The 23,194-nt window shown below is 39.7% G+C and overlaps 1 protein-coding gene across 1 annotated transcript in view; it reads right to left on the bottom strand.

The window, feature by feature from the left end:
• Nucleotides 1-5,961: 5,961 nt before the first annotated feature.
• The window catches only part of SYT16 (synaptotagmin 16), a 30,111-nt gene continuing 12,878 nt past the window's right edge, over nt 5,962-23,194 (bottom strand). Inside the window, exons 4-5 of the mRNA XM_090268363.1 lie at nt 21,085-21,274; nt 5,962-6,903 (exon numbers count right to left, since the gene is read on the bottom strand). Coding sequence (XP_090124489.1) covers nt 6,590-6,903; nt 21,085-21,274 — 504 coding nt within the window. The 3' untranslated portion in view covers nt 5,962-6,589. The remainder of the gene's footprint in view (nt 6,904-21,084; nt 21,275-23,194) is intronic.

Here is a 23,194-nt window from a genome sequence, read left to right as displayed (position 1 = left end):
TTCCCCATCCCAGAATCATGCTTAGTTTAAAAACACAAAGAGTACATGACTGGCTCATGGCACCTGTTACACTAAACTTGAGGAAGTTAATTATCGACCACTTCTTTAGATTAAATGTTCACAAAGCTCTTTCAGCTCTTTCTAAGTTCTCAGAAAACTTGCCTCTTCACTTAAGGTTTGAACACCAGAGAATAGCTGGATATGCTTTCTATTGTATCAACAAGCCACTCTTAAAACTTTCCAAAAACAAGCCAGTATCAACTCTGATGAAACTCATCACATTAAGATCTCTTAAGTGGAGACTTCCGGCCAAGATGGAGGCTTAGACGGACACGCTAGGTCTCCCTCTACAACTATAGAGGAATACAACTACTTCAAAACAAAGGATAACTAGAAATTCCAGAAAATAAAACTACACGGAAGCCCAACATATGAACTTATAAACCAGCGGTGCCATTTGGGCAGGTAAGAGTTAAAGAAGGCAAAGCTGTTTGCGGAGCGGCGGGCGGGGTGGCGAAAAATCCCGGAGGCAATCAAGCCCCTGGCGTGCGCGACTCCGGCGCTGGGGAGAGCGGCCGCCGCATCGCCTTGAACAGTGAGGCCCAGGGGGGCGGGAGGACGGATCCCGGTCTCCTAGCTGAATAACTGTGTGAATCCATCTTGGACCCCCGCCCCCACAGAAAGCACCACAGGGCTGCGAAATAGGTCGCAGACAGGCACCGGTCGCTAATTTGTGACGCGTACACAGGCACTGCCCCGGACAGCCGGCCCAGGAAAACAAAACGCATCTGTCAAAATGAGGCAGACAACTATAGAAATCCCGGTGGCACAACTCACCAGACAGCAGATAGAGAACCTGACAGATGAACAGATAAGAAACCTGTCAGAGGCTCAGTTCTGGGCCATTGTTATCAGGTGGCTTACAGAATTCACAAAAGAGCAGGAAAAAGATATGAAAGAAGCGAAAAACTTTCATAACGAAAGGAACTAAACCACATACGAGACAGATGGTGAGGAATCCAGAGTTCATTTCAACAAACTGGAATATGGAGAAGGAACAAGCAGTCAACCAATGCAGCGAGAGGAAATGGGAAGCAACAATGAGAGGATCAGAAACCTCTGGGACAGCTATAAAAGGCCCAACATAAGAATCATTGGTTTGCCAGAGAATGAGGAAGATGAACTAGAACTTGAAAAATTGAGTGAAAATATAATAAAGGAGAACTTCCCAGACTTGGGGAAGGGAATAGACTTGCAGGTCCAGGAAGCAAGGAGAGTTCCCAAGAGACTGGACCCAGGGAGAACCACTCCAAGACACATTATAATCAAAATGTCAAAAATTAAAGATAAAGAGAGAATCTTAAAAGCAGCAAGAGAGAAGAAAAGAACTATGTACAAAGGGGTCCCAATTAGACTATCAGCAGACTTCTCAAGGGAAACCCTACAGGCAAGAAGGGACTGGCAAGAAATATTCAAAGTAATGAAAATCCAAAACCTACAACCACGAATACTCTATCCAGCGAAATTGTCATTCAGAATAGAAGGACAGAGAAAGTGTTTCCAGGACAAAATAAAACTGAAAGAGTTCATTAGATCCAAACCACTGTTATATGAGATGTTAAAGGGACTGGTTTAAAAAACAGAAGCTAGGGAGATGAAACAAAGGCAAACGAAACAGGCAACGAGAGTGGAAAAGGAACTGTGGGTAAGGGAAGCATATTGGGGGGAGGTCAACAGGGAGGGGGAGTGGGGAGAGGGAGGGAGATGATATAGGAATTGGGGATCATGGTAGGAGGGAATGGAATAGACGGAGAGAGGTTGGGAGGAACTGTATGCACAACTAATGGACATAATCTAAAAGGGGGGGACAACTGGAGGGAGGGGGGCCACTGGGTGGAGGGGAGCAGAGGGAAGGGAAATTGGCACAAATGTAATATTTTAATCAATAAAACACATTAAATCTGAAAAAAAAAAAAAAAGATCTCTTAAGTGAAACAATGATAAATAACTGATCCTAAATAGAAGTTCCCATTCCAGCCAGTTTGATAAGTTTTGATAGTTGCATTATTAGGTCATTTAAATTTTCCCCTGTAAAGAAATAGTATGGATGTATAATATTGGCCAAAAAAAAAAAAAAAAAAAAAAAAAAAAAAGTGTTGTCTGCTTTATAAAGAGTGTCAGTATAGTGCCACAACATTTACAATATCTTAGTTTTTCAGATCAAAATTGAAATATGAACTCAAGTTGCTCTCTTCACCAACTCTTTTTCATGGTGACAAGGTGCTCTGTCCAGATTCAAATAATAGAAAAGAACTGGGGATAAGGAGAGGTCTTATGATTGTTTGTTTCTTATAGTTTGCATAGCTTTGTTTTTTCTTTGGAGAAAAAGAATGATTTTTTTTTTTTTAGAGAAAAGAGAAATGGAAGGAGAAAGAAAGGGAGAGAAACACCAATGCAAGATAGAAACATTGATCAGTTGCCTCTTGTATGCACCCCAACCAGGGGCTGAACCCACAACCTAAACCTGTGCCCTGATTAGGAATCAAACTGGTAATCTTTCACTTTGCAGGACAACACCCAACCGACAGAGCCACATTGGCCAGGGCAAAAGAGTGACTTTTTTTTTTTTTTAAGAATGGGTTTTTATTTATTTATTTATTTATTTTCACTGTGTGGTTGCCTCTCACTCGCGCCCCTAACTGGGGACCTGACGTGCAACCTAGTCATGTGCCCTGACTGGGAATCGAACCAGCGACACTTGGCTTGCAGGCCAATGCTCAATCCACTGAGCCACAGCAGCCAGGGCTTAAGAATGATTTTTTAAAGGCAAAAATACTTTTGCCACTTCAGGATTACCCATCAGTTGCTTTTGTTGTGAATCAAACAGAACGAAATGTAGGTTATTTGGACAGTTTTCTCAAAGGTAAGAGGAGATGATGCCACATGAGTTTTGCAGTCCTTTCCTTCTCATGGAAGAATATGCACTCACGTGGTTCTAAGTCACCTCCCAACAACCCTTCCCTACTCAGTTATCTGATCTGAATGTACTAAGTGCTCTGCAGCAAAAGAATAACCAGGCTTGGGGCAAACTCACAATTCAAAGTGCACACCGAACCATCAATTTAATCAATTCATTGGCTATCAGAGAAGCACTTTCATGTAACCTGAGAGTAATTTCCACTTAAATAAGGCTTTACTCGAAAAGAAGAGAGTTCCGATTTTCAGATAAGACTGCCCGGTACAGCCAGGATGTAAAGCAGCACAGTTCCCGCCTGAGGTGCGAACCATTTGTAAAGTTTGTGTGGGCCTGCCTGTAGCGCCTAGCACAATGGACGGTACTGGCGCTTGAGGTCAATTATTGTCTTTGAAGGAGGAACAGGGTGAACAAATGACAATGCAATGCTATACTCTCTTTTCTTTTGAAATTACTATGACGAGGACTCTTTCTCAAACTTTGTGCAGGTAGAATGCTGAGTATAATACAGCTCACAGCATTGCAAGTACTTTTGTTAGGAAGGCAAGACCTTCCCTCGCAGTTATGCAACATTAGCCAAAACAGGTTCCCAAACAACTGAACGGCACACTGGGCACCCGTGAAGGAGGGAGGAGAGAGAGCAGGTGCTCAGCTGCCTAGTGAATGGCCCATTCACAAACCCAGCAGTCGTCAGAAGGGTGGCAGGGAGCATAAGAGCCACCACCGTGATGGTGAAACCAGCACTTCACGATTCAGTTATAGACTCATGCCCTGCAAGAGGGTACACTAGGAAATTGATGTCCATAAACCTAGTGCATCAATATCCCTCAGAAATTGAATTTAAAAATCACCTCTTCAGGAAAAATCATGGAGAGAACCACTCATGCAACAAATACTGGTGCTTCCTTAATTTCAAATGTCCCTATGAGATATTAATTATAAGCTAGACGAAATACATAAACGCAGCATTTTTACTTCAGAACCAACTAATTATCTTTCATAATCTTTTGAAAAGCAAATATACATGTAAAAGCTCAAGTGAAACACAAGTTAAATGCATCATGTCTGAACTGCCAAGAAAAAAAAGGAGTTTAAATGCACAAAATCGAAAGATCTTACTAAACTAGAATTTCAAATCAATGTAAAAAAATTCAACCTCACATTTTAATGTATCTTGTCATTGGCATTTTATATGGATACATCAGTTTTAGGGTGGTTTTTGCTGTATAATCAAGATGTACATACATCCCACATGGTGAGTAGCACCAATATTGTAAAATTATAAAAATAAAAAATGCTTTTCAGGTGTCCCTTCCCTTGAAATGCTGACATTCCTGTAACTGTATGTGATGAACAGACTGTTGGGAAACAGATCAAACACACAAAGATATCTTTACCACACCAGCAGAAAACCTTTAAAATGGGTGGGTCAAGGCAGCAGCAAATGAAGTAGAGGTGATTATTGGGTGCCAAGAGAAGAGGGACACAGCAGAATGTAAGACAGGGAAATATGAGGGAGGAAGAAATGTACTGTCTGTACAATATATGCAGGTTTTTTCAAATGTAAATTTTTAAGTGAATGCTGCTTTTATGTGACTGCATAAAGGAACGCATAACAAGGCTGCTCCACTTCCCTTTAAACACAAGAGCATAAAGAGAGTAAGGGATGTGAGAAGCCAATTCTTTGAGCCACGACTTAATCAATTGCACTCAGTTCTCCTTATTGACAAAGCCACACTGCAAAGACCACTCAGCAGTTAATGGATATAATGTTGGAGAAGCACTTTGAGGTCTTCCAAAGGAAGATAGGGTAAAAACCCAAAGGGGCATGGTTTTATTACTTATTCCCAATTAACTGAGCAGCATTAAATGTGAAACTCCCAGGACCTGGAAAGAAATTGAGATCATTTATTTTGCTTATTTGGATTATCCCATATGAAAGCACTTTATTTCAAAGTTGGAATTTGAAATCCTGGTAGGGTTATTTTGTGCCCTGCTCTGGTCTTGTCGGGGTAACCAGGGTAAGGAATAAATATGTTCTTCAAGTGTTACAGACTACATTTATAATCTGTCAAAATGGAGAGCTGAGAGGGAGTTATGTGTTTTTAACTGTATATATCCATCACTAGCTATCAGTCTGCCCACAGACAGCAAAAAGTCAACAATGAAACATAAAAAGCTAAAAATAACTGACAACGATTGCTCAGAAGAGCTGCACATGGGCACAGTGTTTCATGTACACACGTTCCTTCTATATTTTATTACTGGCAATTTAAAGTAATTGAAATTAAGGGCTCAGACCTAAGAAAAACTAAGTAAACATGCATTGCAAAAATATGTAAAAATCATTCGGAAGTAAAATTTCATGCTCATAATCAAACAGCATCACTGTTCCAAATGGCACATGCCCAGATACAGGTAGTAACTAATATATGTTGCTATAAATGCCATAAAAAAAAAAGGATAATTATAGGCACATCAAATGCTCCAAGAAAAATGTAGTGTCATTCCATACAAGCTGGAAATATTTCTCCACTCACAGGTATCGTAACATGTTCATTTCTAAGAGTCAATAGAATCAATATTATTAAAGACCCATTGTTTACAATTTACTATGCTCTAATGATTGAAAATATTGCATTAAAAAAGAGTATGGTTTACATGCAGGCATACATTCAAAATATGTCTGAGCATACAACTGCATATAAAAAGTATAATCTAAAAGGAAAGCACTAGATTCAGAAAAATCAACAAATCCATGACTTAAACAGATTTTTTGGTTTTCCTCTCATTCTGTATGAGTTCAGTAGGTGAGAAAAAGAGTATAAAAATCTTGGAAGTTACAAGTTTGAAATCTTAACATTTAAAGGAGACAAATTGTCATTCAATAGTAGTTTTTGAACTATTTTTTAGCTTCAGAATGATTTATCTAACCAAACCTCATAGGAAACCACAATATATGAGATAAAAAAGAGGTATATAATTAATACAAATTTGCTTTATAAGTGCAAATTTATATAACATTTATTTGTCGGTAAATAAATGAGGGGGGTAGATGAAGAGAAAAGTGTGAAATAGGGGATCATGGGTGACAGTTACATTCCTATTTTGAGCCTCAGTGCCTGACTCATTTCTGTATTTTGGAGTTATTGCACCGTATCAAGAAAATTCTGAATCATACACATAAGTAGTTGCAAATAGTAACATTTATCAGCTCCCTTACAATCTTAGGTTACTTTTCAAGCAAACGGAAAAGGGAGCCTGAGAAGCTTCATTCCATAGCCTGAACCCAAACTCAATAATCTATTAACATAAATTAACTCATTATCACTGCTTGCAACTGTGGTAACATTTTCCACATAGTTGACTGTATATGTAGTTTGTTTTTTTTTTAATTACAATACTTAAGTACAAATCAAACCTTTGAGAAACCCAAAGATCCTCATCCCCCACCCCCCATACCCCCACACAGAATGTCCTGGGGGTTAGTGGAATTCAATCCCTATTTGAAAGCCTGTCTTTAAAAAGCCTGCCAGATACACTGAGTAGGTGCTAGTAGTCAACACCTATGGCCACTAGAATAGATGTAGCATATAGACACACCTGTTGATAAACCTAGGATTCAAGCAAGGTGTGCCACCTGCAGACCTGCTGGCCTTTGGTCTCCTTCATTTCCTCCCAATGGTCTTGTTCCTCCTCTCCACTACTGTTTTGGCCCAGGGCAATCCAACCAATCATCTCTTTACGCTTCATGGTACGCCTGTTATAAATGGAAATCATCAACGTCACATCAGAGAGCTGAAAGAGGGCCACCTGGAAAACAAAGGTCTCCTTATAGACAGGATTGGGCTGACCACGTCGAATGGATGTCTTGCAGCGGGACATCTCTTGACCCACAGAATTGAGGAGAAAGAGTTTTCCATATGTATCTAAGAAAAAAACAATGGAAATGAGAAAACATCAGTGCTTTCTGTTTTGCCGGTCTAGTTGTAATATTTACATGGGTAGCAATTTTTTTTCTTTTTAACAAACTGATCAGCATCCTTAGGCCAGTACTTGCTGTAGGACTAACATCTTACATGGATGATTAAGGAAAAAGGATTATTACCTTGAATGTGCCACGTTACATGCAGCCCACTATTGGGCATCTTGCTGATGTTCACTAGAAGCTCTACATGTTCAGGAGTGTATACATGCATGGACACATGTTCAGTGGTATTTGTGGACATGCACAGTTTTTCATTCAAATTTTATTTATGTAACAAGATAAATACATACATTTTGCTCTCGGTGGTTTTCTTTCCATAGTCAAAATACTGTTTTATGCCTGAGTTAGAGAGTCTCTTGTTTTCTCACTGTGTACATATTCTTTGGACCATGTCATCTACTCAATGACAACAACCAGATCTGTATCTCTGGACTAGACTTCTCTCTCAAGCTCAAGGTCCAACTGAATACTGCATTTCTCTTCGTGGACATTGCACACACATCTCACACTCATCATTTTCCCTACTCTGAACAACTTGCTACTCCAGTGTTCCCCATCCCTGCGAATGGTAGCATCATCCTCTCTATGACCCAAATCAGAAATGAGGACCACATTTTTTACAAGGCTGACCTCCTCACCCTGGTCCAGCCAATGAGTCACCAAGTAGGACTGATTCTCTCTTAAATAGCTCCCAGATTGGCCCTTTTTTTCCATTCCAATGCCACTGAACTCTCAGTGTCCACCATAAGCTCAGATCACCAGCATCCCTCACCTGCATTACGACACACTTGCCAACCGAACACCAGTCACTGGTTAGAGCGATATTTGTAAAATGCATATCTGATTGTGTTACTCTCACTAAGAAGCAAAAATAAATCTTCAGTACTAGTCACAGGATAAAACTAAATTTCTTGGCAGACACTACTCACTTGGGCCCTGTTTTTTCCCCCTTGTTGCCTTTATCATTGCAATCCAACTATTTTGAACTACCTTTATGCCTCCAACCGCACCTGCTCTCTTCCTTTCACTCCTGCACTAGCTGTACATGCCCTGATATTCCAAATGATACCCACCTCCACATGACTTCTACTCACTAGTTTGGTTTGGACAATACTTTATCCAAGAACTTTTGCTGACTACTCTCCCTCCCCACCAACCCTAGTTCAGATAACCCTCCTGTGGGCTTCACCAAAATAGTTTTACAAACTCATAGATACAGAGAACAAGCTGATGCTAGCCAGAGAAGAGGAGTGTTAGAAGAGTAAGTGGAAAAAAGTGAAGGAATTGAGAGGTACAGATTGGTAGTCACAGGGATGTAAAGTATGGCATGGGAAATATAGTGAATAATATTGTAATAACTATGGATGGCGGGTACTGGAAATATTGAGAGAAACACTTTGTGAGGTATGTGGTTGTCTAACCACTATGCTGTACACCTGAAGCTAATTCAAAATAATATTGCATATCAACTGGAATTGAAAACAACAGATTTTTTAAAAAATCGTTTTAACTTATCTCAGCACTTATCACCGAGTATTTCATCGCCTGTTTACTTGTCTGCAAGACTGTCAGTATCCCAATGATGGAAAGAGGAACTGCCTTATTTACCATTGTACCCCAATGCCTGGCCCAGGGTCTAACATGTAGTAGGCATTCAATAAGTATGAAATACTTTATAATAAATGTTCCCGACTGGCCAGGAGGCTCAGCTTTCTTTTTTCTTTTGGTCTCAACTTTTTTCAAACTTGCAAAATACAACTAAATGCCTTGTTTTGTAATCCTTGCATTAAAATGCTATAAAATGGCAACTGACATCATATGTTTAGTCATTTATAGAAAGGAAAGAAAATATCCAAGTCACTGATACAATCTAAAGCTTTTGCTAAAATTTCTGAAAGGATCATTACAAAGACCATTATCTCCTGAGACAATTCTAGTTTTACTAAAAATCATTTATTTCTTGACTTTTTTCTTAACTACAACTTTTACCAACTTATGAATGTATTCTCTATTCTTTTTTAAAAATCCTAAATGCTAAGGTGTTTCCCAAATTCTATTTTTCTGTACACCTGTTCAGACTGAGAGCTGATTTTGTTTACTGCTCACTTTTCCATCTCAAACCAGTCAAACTTTTAAAAAGTGTAAACCCCCATGCCTCTGTAATTTACTGTTCTCTACAAGAGCACTGTATGATAGGAAACAAATTACAACCTGCAGATTTCTATGTTGATCTTTCTCTGTTCTGGCTTGATGTGTTATTTTATGCACTTATCTGCTGAGAAACACAAGGTGTGAAATTACACTTCAAGTGGGAAAACACTTCTCTGTCTCAGAAACAGGGCTCTCCACTCTTCAAACTGCTCTACAGAAAAGCTATGAGAAAACCAACAACAGGGGAGTGGATTGGCGTTTCCACAGCTATAAAGGGCGACGTGATTCATGAAGGAAAAGTTAATCCAGTTACCAAACTGCTCTGGGAATTCTGCTGCCAGTAAGCAGTGGGAATTGAGTTAATCTTCCGAAGGCCTGCTCATTTCACAGAGAGCAATTTCAAGCTTTATCCTGTCACAAGATTGTTTTCTAATTATGAGAAAGGCTATTTACTACCAAAATTCCACCACTGAAGCCTCACGGTAAGTGACAAAAAGGGAAAATGATAACTTTATAAACAATCCAGTCTGAGGACACCTGACTAAAAGAAGGAAATGTTGCAGACTGTTCTAGCTCAAAGGGGAACCTTTATCATACTGTGAAATGATTACCACAATAAGTTTAGTTATTATCCATGACCACACATAGTTACAAATTATTTTTCTTGTGATAACTTTTAAGATCTACTCCCTTAGCAGCTTCCAAACATACAATACAGTATTATTAACTATAATCGCCATACTGTACATTACATCGCCAGGAGTTATTTATCATACAATTGAAAGTTTGTACCATTTGATCACCTTCATCCATTTCACCTTCCACATATCCCATCTCTGGGAACCACCAATCTGTTCTCAGTATCTATCTTTCGTTAAAAGAAGATACCACATATAAGTGAGAGCATACAATATTTGTCTTCCTCTGTCTGATTTACCTCATTTGATTTTTAGGACACCTAAAATTAATCTTTGTGTGTGGAATGAAGCAGGGGTCTAATTATCTTTTCACATGGGAAACATTATTCATTAAATAGTCCATTATCTCCCAGCTGATTTGTAATACAACATCTGTCAGGTATCAAGTTTCTAAGTTTGTGTGTCTTTCCCTAAGCCTGGTAATATTTATTATCATCATTTTATACACATCCCTCTATCATCTTTTTCTAAAACTAAGTTATTCTAGGCTTTTGCTTGGTTTAACTGGTTCTTGCATATGAATTTTAGAAACAGTTTATTATGTTTTGTTTTTGTTTTTTTTAAGGGCAAAACATACCAAAAAACACTGTTGGGATTTTGAATGGGATTTTACTGGACATACGGATTAAGATGGGAAAAGATGTGGAATATTCTCACCAATGAACATGGTATAGCTATCTATTTAGCTTCCTTTTGTGTTTCTTTAAAAGTTTTATAGTTTTTCCACAAATTTTATACTCATCTTTTATTGTTATCCCTTAGTTTACATATATGTGTATATACGTAAATGTCTATATACCTTAGATATTTTATTGCTGTTGTAAATAGTCATGTTTTAAAACTCTATTTTCTAATTGTTCCTGATGTATTAGAAAACAACTGCTTTTGTATAACAAACATCTTAGTTTAAATTTGTAGATTTTCTTGTTTTTTTTTTTTTTTTTTATGTAGACAACCATATTTTCTAGGAGTGGACCTCTTTGGGTCCATCTTGATTGGGACCCTCTGTGCTTCCTGGACTTGCATGACTTTCTCTCTCATCAAATTAGGGAAGTTTCCTGTCATTATTTTTCAAACGGGTTTTCTATCCCTTTTTCCCCTTCTTCTCCTTTTGGTATCCCTATGACATGGATATTCCCTAAAGGCCTCTTTATTCTTTTCGAACCTTTTTTCATTTTGTTGCTCTGTCTGAGAATTTTTTTCAACCTTGTCCTCCAGCTCACTAATTTGATCCTCTGTTTCATCTAGCCTCTTTTAATTCCTTCTACTGTGTTTTTCATTTCAGATATTGTATTCTTCATTTCCTCCTGGCTCTTATTGATAGTTTCTATGTCCTTTTTCATGCTGGTGTACTTCACAGTAAATTCCTTGTGGCTTCCCTGGAGTTTTTTGTAGTCCTCACTGAGCACTTTAAGGATCCTTATAACCATTGTTCTGAATTCAGTGTCTAATAGTTTGCATGCCTCTATTTCATCAAAGGGGATTCCTCCTTTCCTTTCCATTGGGGGTTGCTTATTTGTCTCCCCATTTTTGGTGACTGTTCTTATTTGTTTCTGGATCTTAGATTGATCTTCTTTGACTCCCTGTCTTTGTGGTATGACCTTCTGTGGTAGGAGACCTGTGGGGCTCAGTGGCGCAGTCTCCTTGATCTCCTGAGCCTGATGCTCTTGGGATGCCCTTCATGCTGTTTATGTGGGCCCTCTGGTTGTAATTGTGTTTTGGGTGTTTATGCTTGTTCTTCAGTGGGTCCTTCCCTCCAGCTAGTTGACTGAGAGTCGCTTCACCCACCACATCTTGTATGTTGTTGTACAGGTGCACTGTCTTCTCTTTCTGGATCTACCCCTGGTGATGTCAGATCATGTCCCAGTCTGGATCTAAGCAGCCTGTTCGAGACTACCAGCAATCCCCAGTCTGTGGCTGTCTTCTTCAGTTGTTAATCTAGTCAGTCATGCTGTGATGAAGTGACTTCTCCTATCTGTCTATGGTTATAAGGCTTCTCTCCAGCCACTGCTCAGTTGGTCATTTTGGATGTCCTCTCTATAATTCCAGACTGCAACTCCAGACTGGTCTAGGAGGAGGTCAACGCAGTTCTCACTTACTCCTCTACCATCTCAGATCTCTTAACAACCATATTTTCTACAAATAATGATAGTTTCATTTCTTCCTTTCAAATTTTAAATGGTGGGTCTTTTTTTTTCTTATTCTATTGTATTACCTTCAGCCTCTCGTGCAATGTTGAAAAGTGATACTAGTAGGAGCCTTATTTTGTCTTGACTTTGAAGGGATTTCAGGATTAAGAAAGATAGTGAGTATACATTTTCTTAAAATGTCCACTATTGAAGTTAAGCCAGTTTCATTCTGTAGCACCTATCAGTTGTTGATATGCAATACCATTCCTACCTTTCTAAGCTCTTTCCTGTACCAAAGGGGTGTAAAGCCTTAAAACTACATTTGCCTAAATCTCTTGCCTATAAGGCCCCAGTTAGGTTCGACTAATGAAAGCTACTTTTATGAGACTGGAAAGCTGAAGGAACGGGGAGTCATAACCGTCTAGACATAGTTGCAGATACATGTGCAGCATTAAAGACTGCAGAGCAGGGGTTCTGCCCATGGTGTCCAAGCATCCTCATGAGCATCACCCCTCCATGTGCTCCCAACTCAGACCATACTGGCATCTTTCCTGTGACACCTGTACTTCAGGACTTCACGCAGAGAACCTTTCCGACATTTTCTCTCCAGCCCCCATGCTTAAACCCTGTAATAAACAATTTCTGACTCCAAATACCTAGAGTATTTTCTATTTTCCTGATAAAATCTGACTGATGTAATAATTAGTCATTTGAACTAGAATGTTACCATTAAAAAATTGTTTTTTTAAGAATGGGCATTGGCCTAGACGTTGGGTGCCAAGTTATGAAGAAACATATATCAGAGGCTAAAAGAGTGGACAGTCATAATCCATATTAGGTGACAATAAAAGCCACCATCTGATATAATTTGGAAGGAAGAGCACATGCCTAATGAGTTTCTTGCTCTCAGGAAACAGAGTGAGAAACAGAATATTAGACATGCATGTTTAGTATGACTGGCTTCATTTGGGAGGTGCAGGGAGGTGAAAGGTAAGGCAGGGGAATGACTGACCAGTGTGCAAGGAAAAGGAAAGGAGAAGAGAGAATACAGAAATTCAGACCCTTTTCTGCTTGGGAAAACTGATTGCTTCTAGACCTCCAAAGAGCAAGAGATGAATTTTAAAAGGTGTTGAACAACAAAGGCCTAGTAAACCTCCTTTGGTGAAGAATGGTTGATGATTCAAGTCAAATAAATTAAGGATGGAGGCTTCCCACCAGATTTCAGTTGACTGGGCTATGGGACAAAGTTCTTAGCAACACATCATGAGAAGAGATAAATGTTACCTTCAGTCATGGCTATATTTGACCACTCCCACCAAGCAAGGAGTCTCCCATGCTGCGCCCCCCCCCCCTTTTCATGACAACAATAGAGGGCATGTTTGAATATAATATTATCTCCTTATTAAAGGGCCTGCATGCCTCAGTCACAGATTGGAGGAGAGTCACCTGGCTCACTTTGGAAAGTGATGCAAGGAAGAAATAAACCTTTGCTGTGTAAGCCACTGAGACTGTAGGATAAAATTGTTATTGCATCCTCGCCTATTCTGCACTAATACCCCTTCTATTATGTATCCGCTAAGAGTACTTTTTATCAACAATGGATAATGAATTGTATCAAACGCTTCTTTTGCACCTATTAGAAAACCATACTGTTTTCTCATAAGTCAGTTAACATGGTAAAATATACCAGCAGATTTTCCTAATGTTGAATTATCCTGCATTCCTGAGCTAAGCCCAATTTGTTGCTTATTAGGTATTTTTTCTTATTAGGATGCTGAGTGGGCCCAATATAAACTGCAGTGTGTGTGAGAGGTTGTGGGATAGAGGGACAGGGAGAGAATGAGAAGGGAAATATTAATCTAATGTTATATCTATTTTTTACATAGCAGTCCTTTTACATTATGACCACTGAGACATTTTGATTTATTTGTATTGCTTTGGTTTGCACTTCCTATCTATTCTGCATTTTCTATGCTTTTTAAATATTTTTTTCTGCTTTATGTTGGATTAATTGAAGTTTTTTATTCCTTCTACTGGCTTGAAAGCTGAATTAAAATTTTAACATGTACACTTGATTTAATGTCTCAAATTAATATCTCTTAAGCAACATTAGGACCTTAGAATTCTGTGATTTCCATCTCCCTGTCCCATGCTTCATGTTATTTCTGCCTAGAATTTTATTTCCACTTTGTGGTTGCACTTCCAATGTTGTTCATTTGTCCTCCTGTTGCTGTTTTTGATCTAGAAGTCTACATATGCTTATATTTACCTACATGTTTACCATTTTTTTGTTCATTATCCATTATTGCACTTCACTTCTTACAAGTTCAATTTCCTTCTTCCTGAAAAACATCAGTTAGTAGCTCTTCCAGTGATAAAACCTTTTAAACTTTGTCAAAAATATTTTTATTTTTCTTCCACTTGCACAGAATTCTAAGTTGAGGAGTTTTCCTCTCAGGATATTGATGATATTCTCTCCATGTTCTCTGCCTTCTATCATTGCTGGGGAGAGGTCTGTCCTCCAACTTACTGTCATTCTTCTGGGGGTAACTGAGGTTGTTCATTATTTTTCCTTTTTATTTGTTATTTTTCTTTTCTTTTTGCTTTTTAAACATCTTTATTTAGATATAATTCATATTCCATGGGAACTGTATTTTCTCTCCTGCTGCTTTTCATATTTTCTAACTTTGATATGGTTGTGAGACTTCGGTGAGTTAATATAAGTAAAGGAAAACCATTTAGGCACTCAACAAGTTATTGTCGTGTCCACATCCTTCTACAAATTGGTCATAATTCTGAGCACAAAGTGGCTATTGATACTCATTGTATTTAACTGAAACACGGACCAGGACTTTTAAAGAAGGTGGGACTCCCCACATCTTCATTTAGTCCTTTTCTCCCTGCATTTCATTTGTAGAGTGCATTCCTGAATCCCACTTTTTCTTCACACTAAACACAAGATAGTTTGATTTGCTTTTTTGTTTTTCTTTCCTCCAGTCTCCGCTCTTGTGAGTGTCTAATAGGTTAATATGCTGCTGCTGTAAGTATTATCATTTAGGATGTAATTATCACATGCATTCAATCATGCACACGCTAAGAGGCTCAGAAACTTGTTTTTAACTGGCCGGGACAGCTTAATGAGAGTTTTGACAATGACCATTACTTGTGAGTATATATACACATATATACACAATGAAGTAACAGCACGTTGGAGAAGAAGACACGGCAAAGATGAAGGTGGAGGGAGAAAACCTGCAACAGAGAAGCTAACATTCATTTTAACTGGCACTTGTATCAGTAACATTAGCTTGTTAACCTCATTTAATAGGGAAAAAAATGAAATTCAAGGAGGTGAAATAAAATGTCGAGCCATGCAGTAATTGGGTGGCAGGCCCAGGAAAAGGACAGAACAGAGCTGCTAGTGAACCAAATTCAATAGATAATCAAATGTTTCTTATTCTCAATGATGACTTTTTCAAAAGCATTTGCAAGAGCATGTCAGGACTGCTGATCCCAGACACCATAATCTGCTTTTCACCTAAGCCATTCACCACATACAGACACGGGGACTGTCCCTGGCTTCCAGATTTGTAGACTCTCTGGTACCATCTTAACAGCAATTATGACAATATTTTTGAACACTGACCATGTGTACTAAATGAGACGTTACCTTGAAAGTGCCTAGAATGATTCTTGATATGTTGTTCTATGACATGGACTAAGATTAGTTCATGTTGCCAGCTCATTTACATAGAGTTTCTGAATAGGGTCTATGGACTAGTTTCAGTATTTTTCAAATAGCTTATTTTATCTTTCCGAGCCCATCTATGATTTGAAAAACACAGCAATTTATAACATGGTCACTTTCACCAAAAAAAGATGGATAAACATATTTTTAATATCCGTATCTAAATCTGCATTATCTATCTACCTATCAGATGAACAAAGAAAAGGCTATACTTGAAAATGGAGAAAATGCCCAGCCACGTATTTTTTCTTGAGTGGAATTTTGTTTATGGGTGGTACTACAGAAAATGTCCTCAGGTTCAGCTGCTTGGTACCCTGTCTACCCTGTCCAAGGTTGAGTCAGGGGAACAGGGTTCAACCTTGAGATATCATCATAATAAAAAACAATGAAATGCCAACCACAGAAGCCCCTATGTATGGCTAAGACTCTTGTTTTATTTTTATCCTCCTGACCCAGCTGAACTATTCTGGACCATCTTTTTTCTGCCAGTATTTTTTAACTAAAATTGTCAAATGCACGAAAAATTTCCAATAGTTATAGAGTGAACACCCTTATACCCATCACCTAGATTCTTCAGTTGTTATATCTTGCTCCATTTGTGCCTTGGGCTAAATGTATATATTTTCCCAAAATTCACATATTGAAGCCCTATTCCTCAATGCGAAGCCATTTGAAGGTATGTTGGTATTTGGGGCCTTTGGGGGTAATTAGGTCATGAAGGTGAAACCCTCATAAATGGGATTGGTGCCATAAGAGAGACATGAGAGAAATAATGTTTTTCTTTCTCTTGTTATGTAAGGACATAGCAAGAAGGTGTCTGTCTGCAAACCAGGGAGATGGTTCTCACCAAGAACCAAATCAGCTGGCACCTTCATCTTGGAGTTCCTAGCCTCTGCAACTGTGAGAAGTAAATTTCTGTTGTTTAAGCCAACTAGTTTATGGTATTTTTGTTATAGCAGCCTGAGTTAAGGCAGTTTGTTTTCTTATGTATCTAGGCATCTCTCTAATCATCAATCCATCTTAGCTGTACCATCATTGGTCTTTACCCTAAATATTTCAGCACACATTTCATTAACTAGAATTCAACATTTTATTGTTCTTTTCTATTTTAACTTAAAATTTACATACAGTGAAATGCACAAAGCCTAGTACTACTAAGTTTTGACAAATACAAACATTCATTTAACACATACCCCTATCAAAATATAGGACATGTCTATCACTCCAGAGTATTCCCTCATGTCCCTGCCAAGTCCATTCTGATACCAATACAAATCCTAAGGCAACCACTCTTCTACTCTCTAAATTCACTATAGATGAGCTTTGTCTCTTGTAGAACTTAATATAAATGGAATTATGCAGTACGTACTCAATATGTTTTTGAGATACTTCCACGTTGTTAAGTGCCTCAATTAACTTCATTCCTTTTTATTGCTGAATAGTATTCCATGATAGAAATACATATATCTTAATTTGCTTAATCATTCATGAAGCCATGAGGACTTTTGCAGTTTCTGACATTATGAATAAAGCTGTTATGAATATTCTCATGCAGATCTTTTTAAAAAACTGATGGGTAAATGCCTAAGGATGGAACTGCTGGATTTTTCAGTGCATGTTTAGTTCTATAAGAAACTGCCAGCCTTTTCCCAAAGTAGTTGTTTCATTTTCCACACTTGGTGGAATTGGTCTTTTTAGCTTTATCCATTCTGGTTGGTGGGGGGCGGCCGGCGTGGAGACTCACATCACTAATTATGCTCCCACCAGCTCGTGCTCATCAGAGTAAAACCTGCCCCTCACTGAGCCTTGTTCCCAAGGATTGAACGCAAAAGTTTGGGGAATGGAGCTTACATTTCAGTGGCTTATTTCTTTAAGACCCTAATAGAGGAGAGGAACTTCATCTACTACTTGTCCAACTCTTCAAAGACAAGTTTAAAATATCAGAACAGTCATCTGACTAAATCAAGCTGGTGAATTCAAAGTTATCTTCTGTTTCATGATATATTTTGAGACAAAAAAAATTCTCACATTTAAATCCCAGCTTTTGTCTCTGTTTCCAGCAAGATTTAGAACCATCAATATTCTAGGGGAAAAAAGTTCCCAATATTCAAGCTCAGCCTATTTTCCTTCAGGTTCCCTAAGAACTATTCTTTACATCATCATAGCTACCATGTGGCCCTGGCTGGTTTAGCTCAGTGGATTGAGCGTCGGCCTGCGAGCTAAGTGTCGCTGGTTCGATCTTCCAGTCAGGGTACATCAGAGAAGGAAAACTCTGACTCCAAAAAACCTCCGCTGCCTTGCGGCATACCTCTTCAGGGGAAAGGCTAAGGGAGTAAACCCCGACAGAAAATCCGGAGCCGGAGTCCCTAAGGCGGTTTGACGTTGTAGTCAACACCGGCAACTCCTGCGGCGCACCTGAAGCCAAGCTGTATTGACTCCGTCTTTCCCTTGGATCCTTCAGCTGCGAAGAGAGGGGGGGTCTGCTGCATGGGCAACAGCGGACCCTCCATATTACCCTGCCCAGGCTCTGTAGCTTCAGCGTCATCGCAAGATGTCGATTCAACACGGGAGGAGACAGATACTACCATGTCACTCCCGAGTCGGACTGCACAGCCATTCTCGGCGGTGCAGATAGACTCTTAAGAAGCTACACCATCGTCTCTCGAGACGGACGGCTGCCGACGACGACGAGCTACCATGTGAGACAGGATTGATATCCCCACTTCACAGACAAAATAACTGCACCTGTGCCCAGAGTCCCAAGCACAGGATTTCTGACCCACACACATACATGTCCCTACGCATGTCTCCACTGGCAGGCACCTCCTTCGTGGTAAGTGCTAACACAGGGCTTTTGGTCACACACCCTGCCCTCCCTCCACCTCCACCTTGGAGGCCAGTGCACTTAGCGGGGCCCCTCTACCACCCCCACTCCCAGTTCCATTCATCTCTCCACGTGCGTCCTCTCTCCTTCTCCCTGCCCCACCTCACCGCCGTTTCTTCCAACTCTGCTCAGTTACCTCATAAAACTCTTGTTCCCTCACCCTTTCTCTCTCTTGTTCTCCTCCATATGGGAACTAAAAATGTATCCGAGCTTGCCTGGTGACTGCCAAAGTAGTGCTAGTGGTGTGATGAAGTGGGACATAATGGAGAGCCAATGCCGTCAACACCTAAAGCCCTTGAAAGTACCAAGAGGTCCCTTTCAGAATCCCCACAAAGGAACCTTCTTTTTCAGCTCCTCCTAATTAAGCTGGAATTTCCTCAAGTACCAGCATTCTACATAAACAAAAAACTTGTGTCTTCCCTATTGGGTTTCTATTTTAATTAATAGCACCATAGCAACATTGTTCTATTACTTTGTTTGCAAAGACACAGCATGACAGTTACATTTGAAGTTAAACTGCAACACTATGTCTCTGAAGAAGCATGCAGTAAATGCCAAACTGACTTTTAAACTTCTAGAATCAAATCAATTTCTAAATTAGAACTTGCAATTTTTTACTATTTTGTTTTAAACATTGATCACAAGAATTTCCCTTTGGCATATTTTCTTTCATATATGAATGTATGAAAAAACAATAGTACTGTCCTCAACATCACAGCTTTATATGCAGTATGCCAAGTTAGAAAGTATATATTGTTATGACTCCATTTTACAGATGAGAAAACTGAGATTCAGAAAACTTTAGTAACTCACAGTTGGTAAGTGGCAGAGTCTGAATTCACACTTTAGTTTTTGGGCCTCCAAATGATGCTTTCTGAGCCTCCGAAGCTGTCCTCTGTCACCCCCTGTATAGCCTGGTACCACCCAGCACACAAATTAAAGCTTCCCAGCATACACTAGAATGAGTCATCCCCATCATTTTCTGCAGCACCACCATGTTCTTCCCCCTAAATTGTTCAGATCTCACCAAAGCTCAGGAGGACAAGGAAAGAGACCAGCAAGCTCTAAAGATAAAGCAGTAAATCCAGATCTTTCATAAATCCAGAGCTATTTTAAAAAGCAAAGCTATATCTAACAAAGAGAGTTTAGCTACATAATTAATAATCAGCATCTATTATGCATTTTAAATAGCTCTCATCTGATGAGTGTCAATACAGGTTATGGTTTATGCTCCCATCCAATGTGCTGGGCTTTCCTTATGAACTTGCTCTAATGGGGTTAACACAGGTTGGCTAACAAGACACCACTGAACAAAAGACTTCATGGGATAAAGGACAGTTAAAGGCTAAAAAATGTAAGAGCCCAGATTTGGTTGTTGAAGCCAACCGTTTTCTACTAGTTCTGCTGGCTCTTCACCTGATGCTGACATGTGAGGCCAGAGTCCATTGACTCATGCAGCCTACCACGTTGTTCTTGATTTCATTATTATATCAGGAAGACTTTGGTGTCATTGAGGGGCAGGCTCACTTGCCCTCCACCCTATCCTCTTCTAGTTTACCTCCCTTAATTGAAAGACTGGAAATTCAACAATATTTTCCAGACTCTCTTGCAGCTAGCATTCTGGATACAATTAGGTTCCTCTGATTAGATGTACTTACATGAGATCCAGAAGGCACAACTGAGGCAAAAATTATCTTCTTGTCCCCTTTTAAGCTGTTTCATTTTTTTCTGACAAGCAAGATCATTAACAGTAAGCTCATTTTTAGCAGCATCATTCCAGTGTTCAATCTCCAACTTCTTGGGTATTGAGAGGTAGTTGGCAGAAGCTGCTTTCTAATTCTGATTTGCTGAACCTTGGACTGCAGTTACTGGAGTATGTCATAAGCCCCTTTTTCCACTGTTAACCTCAGAAGTGGTGAGTCCGGCCTGTATTGCCCCAGATCTTCCTCCTTCACATCCTCTTTCATCAACACCATAACCACTAACATTTCTAGTATGCCCACTATGTGTTAGGCACTATGCTAACACTCTACATAAATCATTTTATTTATAGCCCAAAAGAATTCCATGAGGAAGATACTATTAATATCCTTTTTTTTTCTAGGTGAGTCTACCAAGATTCAGAAAATATAGGCATATTGCAAATCTCATGGGTAATAATGTAGACCTGCCTCACTCCAACACCTGAATTCTACCTCTTTAAGGGTTTTTGAGGGCCTGGGACCTATTAGCAGATTTTAATTGCCCATACACATTGTGTTGCTGAAAAGACATCATTCCTTTCTCTTATAAAATATACACATAAAAATCAGCCTATTTCATGTCAAGATGTGTCTAGATATCAGAGAAGTCTTCACTCTAATTAAATAGAAAGGCACTTTTAAAACCCAGAGGCATCACTTTGTAAAAACTCTCTAAGCCATACCAAGATCACGTTTATTATAAAAGTTAAAGAATTAAGGTGAAAGCAGACACAGCCTTGTACTTGCCCCTGGAAGGAGCATGTACTTACCAGGCGCTCTGTTCACAGAGAGGTTTCGGAAATGGCTGCCTTTGATCATTTCCACAGATAATCGTCCCGTTGTGGCATTATAGGACAGCCCCACCAACAGCTCTGGCACCCCTCCATGAGACAGTGACTGCGTGGATGAAGCACTGTCACTGTGAGAAACAGCAGATGGGCTGAGCGGAGACTCTCCACTCTGGAGGGGAAGAAAAACAAAGAATCCATTGGTCCATGCTGCACTGCTCTCCTTTACAGAAAGCCAATATTATGTTTGGTGAAATTGTGGCCCAATCTCAACAGCTGCCAAAAATTACTGAGGAAGGGCGCACTCCGTGTGAATGATAATGGGTCTGGGGAGCACAGCCATGGATGAGAGCCCTTGCATTATTAGCTGACATCTTTGTTTCAAGAACTGTCTCCATTCAATATTTCCTCTCTAAGACAAAACGAACCAAGATGTTATTACTAGCGTAAATCAAACTATCTAAGATACATAGAGAACTAATAATACATTTAATATAGATTCAAATTCCCTCCTGTGTAATTTGTGCTCCGATGTTTCTGTGGAACCCATCTGCCCTGTTCTCTGCAGCTTTGTGATGAATGTAGCAATTCAAAGGGCATTTTGTCTTCACTAGGGAAAAAAATGACCACTGGATGTCTACCACAACATAGAACATTTTGCCCTTAGTTCTGCTTCTTAAGGCCAGGAATATGCCAGGTGCTTTATTTTTTTCTCCTAATAAACTACATTGAAAATGAGCACTTTTACAAATTTTTGATACAGAAGTCAACACATGAATGCAATCTCAGAGACCTTGCAGGTACCAGGTGTGCCCAGGGGAGAGACCACACCTTCTGTTATGTTTATTCATGTACACACTTCTCCAAAGCACCCACTTTTATGCACCGGATGTGTCAGGAGGAGGAGAGTGAAGCAGATCAGCAGGCTGCTTTTCCTTCAGGAAGGGGGAGTAGGAATCAGCTCTGTAGGGGAAACCAGCCAGCCTCCCGGAGCCATCACCTTCCAGCAGAAACAAGTACGTTGGACTTTGCTCAAACCTTTTTTTCTCCAAGTTGAAAATCATTTCCTAGAACTTCTTATCAGAAACTCCAATGAATAGATGCATTAAAAGTAATTAAACATTTTTTTACTCCTGTAGGAAAATATCCCGTTTACCAAGCCATGAGCATCTAGAGCCCGGGCTTCCACGGAATACAATTTGTAAACTATAGGGCCAGGTGGTTTTGATAGATACCTATAGCCCCTGCTGGATGATGATAACCAACAATGGAATATTTGCTAAGTTGTGGGTGAGGGTCACACCCTCCCCTCTGCTTCTACGGCAGCATCTAATGTGGCACCTATCACTGCATAGCTTGCCTCTCCCATCAATCCCCTGGGCCCTTTTACGACACCACGATTTTCCCTAGGCTATGCCCCCTGCAAATGCCATTTACTGTCTTTGTTCACTCAGGAAACTCAGACTCCCCTAATTCTTATAAATTTCTCAGGCCACAGTGCATACATAATCCAATGTCTGGCATATAATCACGCTCAACAAATAACTGGGGAAGGGAAAAATTTTGACCCTCAAAGTTCTTTCACCCTGAATCATTTTCCCCATTCAACTCTGCACTCCCAGCACACAGCACAGGGCCTGGCACAGAGAAACAGGGCAGGAAGGGCCCCTGCTGACCTCCTGCGGCCTCTGTTTTTCATTTCAGATATGCTTTACTCAGAGCTTAAGAAGAAAAGAGTGATTGAAGCAGAGATGAGACATGATCTGACTTATGTTTTAAAGGGTCAATCTGAGCCCATTGTTGGGAAGAGTCTGAGGGGGCAAATGAAGCAGGGAGAACATGAGGAGCCCATTTCATCCAGCAGACACTTGGGTTCTGGTTGTATTTTGAAAATGGAACCAATAGGATTTTGACCTGAGCAACTAAAAAAAGATGAAATTGCCTGTAGCCAAGATGGAAAGACTGTAGGTGGAATAGATTAAGGGAGGCAAAAGTCAGTATTTCAGGTCTGGAGACACTAATTTTGAGACATCTATTTAAAATGTCAGTGGCTCGATCTCCCATTGCTATCCTCCAGCCTTTCTGGCTCCTT

This window comes from Furipterus horrens, unplaced genomic scaffold, assembly GCF_987537825.1.
Source record: "Furipterus horrens unplaced genomic scaffold, mFurHor1.1.pri manual_scaffold_3, whole genome shotgun sequence".
Taxonomy (NCBI): Eukaryota; Metazoa; Chordata; class Mammalia; order Chiroptera; family Furipteridae; genus Furipterus; species Furipterus horrens.
This window is presented reverse-complemented; position numbering and strand designations above follow the sequence as displayed.